The sequence below is a fragment of the Abrus precatorius genome, unplaced genomic scaffold (assembly GCF_003935025.1).
Source record: "Abrus precatorius isolate BTA unplaced genomic scaffold, Abrus_2018 Scaffold8, whole genome shotgun sequence".
Classification (NCBI taxonomy): domain Eukaryota; kingdom Viridiplantae; phylum Streptophyta; class Magnoliopsida; order Fabales; family Fabaceae; genus Abrus; species Abrus precatorius.
The window spans coordinates 13796578-13805742 of NW_020874428.1; the positions used below are offsets into that span (position 1 = coordinate 13796578).

General features: G+C 37.7%; 1 protein-coding gene and 1 non-coding gene across 2 annotated transcripts; one reads left to right on the top strand and one right to left on the bottom strand.

Annotated features, from left to right (window-relative positions):
- Window positions 1-956: 956 nt before the first annotated feature.
- Window positions 957-3709, bottom strand: LOC113874273. Its single transcript, XM_027512509.1, has 3 exons — window positions 3525-3709; window positions 1984-2804; window positions 957-1504 (listed from the first exon to the last, which is right to left on the bottom strand). Exons 1-3 carry the CDS (start codon window positions 3707-3709, stop codon window positions 957-959), a joined length of 1554 nt encoding a protein of 517 aa, XP_027368310.1.
- A 2047-nt stretch (window positions 3710-5756) lies between these two features.
- On the top strand, window positions 5757-5863 carry LOC113848641. Its single transcript, XR_003501905.1, has one exon. It is a non-coding gene; the product is annotated as a small nucleolar RNA R71 (small nucleolar RNA).
- The last annotated feature ends 3302 nt before the right edge of the window (window positions 5864-9165 follow it).

Below are 9165 nucleotides of genomic sequence, written 5' to 3' on the forward strand. Positions count from 1 at the left end.
ATAATACGCAAAATTTTTGTTTCGTTTTGCAAAAAGATTTGTCGTCAACCTTCATCAAAATATGCAGAAAAAGTTTGTAGTATCTAGGGTGCAAGCCTAGGTTGTCTTCAACGACTTTGGTTTGTAACATACATTGAACATGTTGTGAACATTTACTATGAAAGCAATTAAAACAAAGGGGTTTTGTGTAATTCCAATTTTAATGTAAAGGCAAGTGATGAAATTAATGAATCCAATCAATGAAATATGCAATCCTTAGTTTGTTCATATAATTCTATCCCTATCCCTCTCAAGATTCAATACTTTTCCTATTCCTCTGAATTAGGGTAACTCAAAAAGCAAGAATTAACCTTAATATCCCATACCAATTAAGCAATTTACATGGGCTCCAATCTCTCATCCCCAAGATTACGCAACCTTAGAAATCAACTTAGTATTAAGCAAACTAAGTTAAGAATTTCATTAAAATGAATTGGGGTTAATTAAGTAATGTCCCCCTCATTCGACCATTAATTCAATTCAAAGAGTTGAGAAATGTAAATTCATGAAGAAAACGGAATTATATTGACATTCATACCCAAGAATTCAAGAATCCATGAACTCACTAAGGATTAGAAGAAAGTTTATCCCTCCATAGGGATGGGTCTTACAAATTCAAGATGGAAACAAAGGGAAATCAACATCATAATGCAAGAATTAAAGGAAAATTAAGAGAAATTGTAAATCAAACCCTAAGATTGGCCTTGGCTATCACCCAAGGATCCTAAGCTCTGCAAAATGCTCCCAAATTGGCAAAAGAATCTAAAGTTATGTAAAAAGCTCTGTACCCTAATTTCTCAAATCCTATTTATAGTGCAGAAATTTTTGCCCGAAGTGACTACTATAGTTTCATAGTGATAATGCAGATAAGGATGGAAGCGCTTGTTTAATGTCGCGAGCCTGACATCTTGTCTGTGCTAATCAAGTATTATCGTGTGACCAGGAGGGGTCACATTCTCTATATATAGCTTCTCTCTCAGCCCATTGATACGGAAAGGTTCCTCTCCATGCTTGGACACTTCTAGAACTCCATATGGGAGAACTTTGACCACATTGTAGGGGCCATACCATCTGGATTTCAGTTTTCCAGGAAATAGTTGCAACCGAGAGTTGTAGATCAAAATCCTATCACTTGCTTGGAAACTCCTATGATAAATGTGTTTATCATGCCATTTCTTAGTGCGCTCTTTGTATAACTTGGCATTTTCAAATGCTTCAAAACGTAACTCGTCCAATTCATTGAGCTGCAACAATCTCTTCTCACCTATAACCTGCGAATCAAAGTTTAAGAACTTCAAGGCCCAGTAGGCCTTGTGTTCAAGCTCAACAGGTAAGTGACATGCTTTACCAAAAACCAAACGATAAGGAGACATACAAATAGGGGTTTTGAAAGTAGTGTGATAAGCCCAGAGTGAATCATCCAATTTCAAAGACCAATCTTTCATGGAGTTGTTAACAGGACGCTCTAAAATTCTTTTCAATTCCTTATTAGATATCTCAACTTGCCCACTAGTTTGAGGATGATAAGGAGTGGCCACTTTATGGTTGACACCATATTTTGTTAAAAGAGCTTCAAATTGTTTATTACAAAAATGGGTGCCACCATCACTAATAATAGCCCTAGGGGTTCCAAATCTAGTGAAAATATTTTTCTTTAAAAATTTAGAAAAATATATATTCATTTAGAAACATAATCAACAGCTACTAATATATATTCATTATGCATGGATTTGGGGAAAGGCCCCATGAAGTCTATGCCCCAGACATCAAATAATTCACAAATCAAGATATTACTAAGAGGCATTTCATGTTTCCTAGATATATTTCCACTTCTTTGACACCTATCAGAGGACTTAATATATAAATGAGCATCTTTAAACAAAGTAGGCCAATAAAAACCACACTGCAAGATCTTATGAGTGATTTTCGACGGGCCACAATGACCTTTCACCTCCTTAGAATGGCAATGATTAAGAATCTCATTAACCTCACTCTCTGAAACGCACCTCCTAATCATATTGTCCCCACAAATCTTAAAAAGATAAGGTTCATCCCAAATATAATGCTTCACATCAGACCAAAACTTTCTAAGCCTATGCTTGTCAAGTAGTTTAGGAGTTACATTACCTGCCAGATAATTTACAAAATCTGCATACCAAGGTGCCTTAGAGATTGCGAGGAGCCTCTCATCAGGAAAAGAATCCTTGATCTCCTTCACTGTGGGTTCCCTCACTGAAGCATCCAGTCGAGACAAATGATCTGCTACGACATTCTCACTCCCTTTCTTATCTCTAATTTCTACATCAAACTCTTGGAGAAGAAGAATCCATCGTATAATCCTTGGTTTAGCATACTGTTTTGACAACAAATACTTGATGGCAGAATGGTCAGTAAAGACAACAACTCTGGACATTATCAAATAAGAACAGAATTTATCAAATGCAAAGATAACAGCAAGTAATTCCTTCTCTGTAACGGTGTAATTACGCTGAGCGTTATCCAAGGTTTTACTTGCATAGTAAATAGCCTGAAACACCTTATCTCGCCTTTGCCCTAGAACTACTCCCACAGCTGCATCACTAGCATCACACATTAGCTCAAAAGGTAAAGACCAGTCAGGAGCTACAATCACAGGAGCAATCGTTAATTTCTCTTTTAAATTCATGAAGGCAGATAAACATGTTTCATCAAATTTAAATTCTACATCTTTAGCTAACAATTCAGAAAGAGGTTTTGCTATTTTTGAGAAGTTTTGTATGAACCTCCTATAGAACCCAGCATGCCCTAGAAAACTTATGACTGCCTTAACGCTTGTAGGGGAGGAAGTTTAGAAATAACCTCAATCTTGGCAGGGTCTACTTCAATACCTCGTCCTGACACCTTGTGCCCCAAAACAATGCATTCATCCACCATAAACTAGCACTTCTCCCAATTTAAAATCAAATTGGCCTTCCTGCATCTCTGTAAAACTAAATTCAAGTTATGTACACAACTATCAAATGTGGTGCCATATACAGAAAAATCATCCATAAAAATCTCAATACAATGACCTAACAAATCTGAAAATAAAGCCATCATACACCTTGAAAGGTAGCAGGGGCATTACATAATCCAAATGGCATTCGTTTATATGCAAATGTACCATAGGGGCATGTAAAAGTAGTTTTTTCTTAATCTTCAAGAGCTACGGGTATTTGCATATAACCAGAATAGCCATCTAAACAACAGTAATATTCATGCCCTGCTAACTTCTCTAATATCTGATCAATAAAGGGTAGAGGGAAGTGATCCTTCCTAGTGGCTTCATTAAGCTTCTTGTAGTCAATACACATCCTCCATCCGGTTACCTTTCTGATGGCTATGAGCTCGTGTTGCTCATTCTACATAACAGTAGTCCCTCCTTTCTTCGATACAACCTGCACAGGACTTACCCAAGGGCTATCAGAGGTTGGGAATATGATATCAGCATCAAATAACTTAATTACCTCCTTTTTACTACTTCTTTCAGATTAGGATTTAATCGCCTTTGGGGTTGTACTTTTGGTTTGAACTCCTCCTCCATGTGAATTCTATGAGTGCATATGGAAGGACTGATGCCCTTAATGTCATTGATGCTCCACCCGAAAGCCTCCTTGTTCTCTCTTAGTACTCTCAGAAGCTTCTCCTCCATGCTACCTGTCAAATTGGCAGAAATAATTATAGGTAAGTGAGATGGAGGGTGTAAAAAAACATATTTAAGATTCGAAGGAAGAGGCTTGAGTTCTAGTTCAGGAGGTTCTTCGACTGATGGCTTGGCTCTTTTCTGGGAATGTTCTCCTAAATCTTTAAATATCCTTCATTCGAACCATCTTCCAGGTACCCCACTGTTCAATACTAAGATCTCATCGATTATCTCTTCAGTGTCGTGTAAATCCCTCCTTTCTAATGTAAGTATTCTCTCCAATACATCTTTCATTAATCCATCTTGTACCTGTGACACATTCATAGAGAGAGAGGTAACATTTGTAGTTGACACAAAATTACACGAATCAAAAGTGGAGGGATGCTTAAGTGAATTAAAAACTTTAAATACTACTTCCTCTTCGTTCAATCTTAATGTAAGCTTCCCCTGCTGAACATCTATTATCGTTCTTCCTGTAGCTAGGAAAGGCCTTCCTAGTATGATGGGTACTTCGTCATCCTCTTCTATGTCAAGGACAATGAAATCTGCAGGGAATATGAACTTATCCACCTTGACCAGGACATCCTCCATTATGCCCCTAGGATACGTTATCGAGCGATCAACAAGCTGCAGAGAAATTGAGGCTGGCTTGGGTTCCTACATACCCAACCTTCTAAACACAGAAAATGACATTAGATTAATACTAGTGCCTAGATCACAGAGTGCTTTATCAAAATAAGAGTTGCCTATTGTGCATGGAATTGTAAAACTCCCTGGATCCTTAAGCTTAGGTGGCAGCTTTCTTAGCAATATTGCTGAGCACTCCTCATTTAATCTGACTGTCTCGAATTCTTCCAATTTCCTTTTGTTGCTTAGCATCTCTTTAAGGAATTTAGCATATTTAGGCATCTGTGAAATGGCTTCAACAAAAGGGATATTGATGTGGAGTTTTCTGAGAATCCCAAGAAATTTATTAAACTGAGGGTCTCTCTAGGTAGCCATTAACCATTGTGGAAATGGAACTTTCGACCTTGGCATCATTAATGCATCATCCTTTGCTTCTTTTTTCATATCTGATTGGCAAGCACGGCCTTGCTCATCATCAAGCACGGCCGTGTTCTCTGTAAGCACGGCCTTTGTGGGTTAAGCATAGGCGTGCATTCAGTGTCAGCATGGGCGTGCTTTTCAAAGCACGACCGTTCTTATTGAGCCAACATGGGCGTGCAGGGTGATGCAAGGGCGTGCTGATCAACAAGCACAAGCGTGCATGGATTATGTGGTTGCGTTTCACTCAAGTTTTTTCCAACTTCTTAAAGTAATTGCTTTAGCTTGTTCCTTAGGATTCGGTTCTGGTTGGGATGGCAATGTTCCTAGTGCTCTTTGACTGAGAAGACTTGTGATTTGCTCCAACTAGGATTCAAGCTTTGAAGATTGAGTCCTCATCTCAGCTCTGATTTCTGCAAACCTCTTATCTTCCTTCTCAATCTATTGTTCCATTTGTGCCTCCAGTTTTTCTATTCTCTTGTCAGAGTTATGCACGTATTGCATCATCTGTTCTTGAAAATTGGATTGGAATCTAGGAGCTTCTCTTCTTTCTAGCTTCTCTCCTTGATTTTGCACATGAGGAGGTCGATAGGGCGCATTCTGATTTCCCTGGCGACTTCCCCAAGGATTTGTATTACTATTGCGCCATCCTGAATTATAATTATTACCCATAAAGTTCGTCTCTTCCTTATCAAACTCTGTATTATGCGCTGACTTTGTGGGTTGATCTTGTGCTTTCATCAACCACTCCAGTTACTTTGTGAGAGCTGCCATTTAGGTTAACAGTGGGTTATTGCTCTCTGCTTGATAGACTGGCGCAACTTCTTTTCTCTTGAAGTTGTAAGTGTCTGTTGTGTGCCACTGAAAACTAGCAGATGCCATTTCATCTATCAATCTGTATGCGTCATCTGGGTCTTTCCTTATTAGAGATCCTCCTGCGGCGGCATCAATTATGGCCCTATTATGGAAGGATAGGCCACTATAAAAGATCTGTACTTGTCTCCAAGTTGGAAAGTCATGGTGCAGGCATCTTCTCAATAATTCTCCGAATCGCTCCCACGCCTCAAACAATGATTCTGTCTCATTCTGCTGGAAGCAACATATTTCTGTCATCAACTTGGACGATCTTGATGGAGGAAAGTACTTTCCTAAGAACTATTGAGTGAGATCCTCCCAAGTTGTGATGGAATTGGCTGGGAGTGAGGAAAACCATGCATTCACTCTTTCGGACACTGAAAATGGAAACAAGCGGAGTCGAATGGCATCGTTGGAGACTCCATTGTATTTTATGGTGTCCGTCAATCAGATGAACTTTGTCAGATGCAGATTGGGGTCTTTGTTAGGCAAGCCCCCAAATTGTATGGAGTTCTGAACCATGGTGATGAGTGCTGGCTTCAACTCAAAATTATTTGCCTCCATATTAGGTGCCGCGATACTTCTAGGAGTGCCTCTGGCAATGGGCATCATGTAATCTTGGATCGATCTCCTTCCCTCTGCCATTCTTTGCTCTCTCACTTCTTTTCTTTGTCTACGAACTGTCCTTTCAATTTCTGGATCAAACAAATAAGCTGTAAAACACTTAGAACGAGTGAGCATACATCAAAAGTAATAAAAAAATAAGAATAAAATAAATACAAAAATTATAAAAAATAAAATAAAAAAATTAACAATAAACAAAACAGAACTAAAATAAAGTAAAACACAGATTGCTCAAATCAATTAAATTTTAGATTTTCTTAATATTGAAAAAGCAATCCCCGGCAATGGCGCCAAAAACTTGTTCGTCGGGTAAGTGTACCCATCGAGAAGTAATAAAAGGTTTTCAACTAAGTTCCCGAAATATCGTCCCATAAGGATTGTTTATCAATTACTAAGCGTTTTTCTAATTTAATTGTTTGAGCTTCAAGGATATGAAATTAATTTAAAACCAAGAATTTATAAAATCAACTGTAAAAACTAAGAGTAAGAAACACAAAACACGTTTTGGTTAAACTTATTGGAGAGGAACCTAGGGCATATAATTATTCTCATTCAATCCTTTATGATATTCTTCTATTTAGATCTAAATCTGATTTCCTAGTGATTACTAATCATTCATACTAATACTATTAATACTCAATGGTCATGCAGTATTAATATTCTTTTTCCTAAGTTAATATCCCCAATGATCATGCAGGTTATTAATTTAGAAAAAGTCTAAGGAGCCTATGAATTTGTTAATTTAATAATGATTAGAAGATGAAGATTGGTTTGGTCTACCTAATCTTTCCTCTCGTTTTATCCTATAGATCTATTAATTACCTGAGGTACGATCACCTGACAATGTAATTAATTCGGGTGAAGAATTAGAAATGATAAGATAAATCCTAATCACAAAGTGGAAATCATATTTAGATTCAAATATCAAAATCCCATAAAGTCATAAACGATAATTCACATAGCCCTAGCTATGGATTTAGCTACTTATGTAGAAAGAAAGAACTAAAACAATCAATAACATATCTATAATGAACCAGTAAAACAAACTCGAATAAGAATTGAATCTTTAGTCTTCAAGTATGGTCACTTGAAGCTCTAAGTTCCGCCAAGTGTGTGCCAATGATCCTACGAGAAAGGTGGAAAATGATCTGAAATCTCGAAGAAAAGGTTTTGTGTAATTCTGTGCTCAGCCAAGGGTTCCCCTCATGATGCTTTTTCCCCTCCATTTATAGAATTTTTCACTTCTTTGAATTAGGCAAGTTTGGCTTACCGAACAAAGCACGACCGTGCATGATGATGCAGCACGGCCGTGCATATCATCAAAGCACCCCCGTGCTTCATTGGGCATGCTTGCTGCTGTGAGGCTTTGAGGCCCATTCATTTGGGCCCAAAATGTATCCAAAATCTACTCGTGGTCTTTTCGTATCAAACTGCGCAATTAACCACTAAATTAGTGTAAAAATCAGTTCAAATAAATGTCAAATATGAATAATTAGGCTATAAAAGAGGGCCTAATTACAGACTTATCAGTTCTTCTCCATGCTTGAATACTTCTAGTAATCCATATAGAGGAACCTTGACAACATTGTAGGGGCCATAACATCTGGATTTCAGTTTTCTAGGAAACAGTCACAGTTGAGAGTTATTGATCAGAACCCTGTCACCTGCTTGAAAACTCCTATTATAAATATGTTTATCATGCCACCTCTTAGTGCACTCTTTGTATAACTTGGCATTTTCAAATGCCTCAAAACACAATTCCTCCAATTCATTGAGCTGCAACAATCTCTTTTCACCTCTGACCTATGAATCAAAATTTAGGAACTTCAAAGCCCAGTAAGCCTTGTGTTCAAGCCCAACTAGTAAATGACATGCTTTACCGAAAACCAAATGATAAGGGGACATACCAATAGGGGTTTTGAAAGCAGTGCGATAGGCCCAAAGTGCATCATCCAATTTCAGAGACCAATCTTTCCTAGAGTTGTTAACAGTGTGCTTCAAGATTCTTTTCAATTCCTTATTAGATATCTCAACTTGCCCACTAGTTTGAGGATGATAAGGAGTGGCCACCTTATGGGTGACATAATATTTTATCAAAGAGCTTTAAATTGTTTATTGTAAAAATGGGTGCCACATATCACTAATAATAGCCCTAGGGTTTCCAAATCTAGTGAAAATATTTTTCTTTACAAATTTGATCACAACTCGAGTATTATTAGTGGGTAGTGCTACAGCCTTTACCCATTTGGAAACATAATCAACAGTTATTAATATGTACTCATTATGCATGGATTTAAGGAAAGGTCCCATGAAATCTATGCATATTACTAAGAGACATTTCATGTTTTTTGGATATGTTACCACTTCTTTGGCACCTATCACATGACTTAACAATAAATAAGCATCTTTAAATAAAGTAGGCCAGTAAAAACCACACTGCAAGACCTTATGAGTGGTTTTTGATGGGCCACAATGACCTCCCACCTCCCTAGAATGGCAATGGTTAAGGATCTCATTAACTTCACTCTCTGAAACACACCTCCTAATCATGTTGTCTCCACAAATTTTAAAGAGGTTCATCCCAAATATAATGCTTCACATCAAACCAAAACTTCCTAAGCCTATGCTTATTGGGTAGTTTAGGGGTTACATTACCTGCTAGATAATTTACAAAATCAGCATACCATGGTGCATCAGAGACTGCGAGGAGCCTCTCGTCAGGAAACGAATCCTTGATCTCTCTCTGTGGGCTCCCTTACTGAAACATCTAATCGAGACAAATGATCTGCTACAACATTCTCACTTCCTTTCTTGTCTTTAATTTCTACATCAAACTCTTGAAAGAGAAGAATCCACCGTATAATTCTCAGTTTAGCATCCTGTTTTGACAACAAATACTTAATTGCAGAATGGTCAATGAAGACAACAACTCTGGATATTAT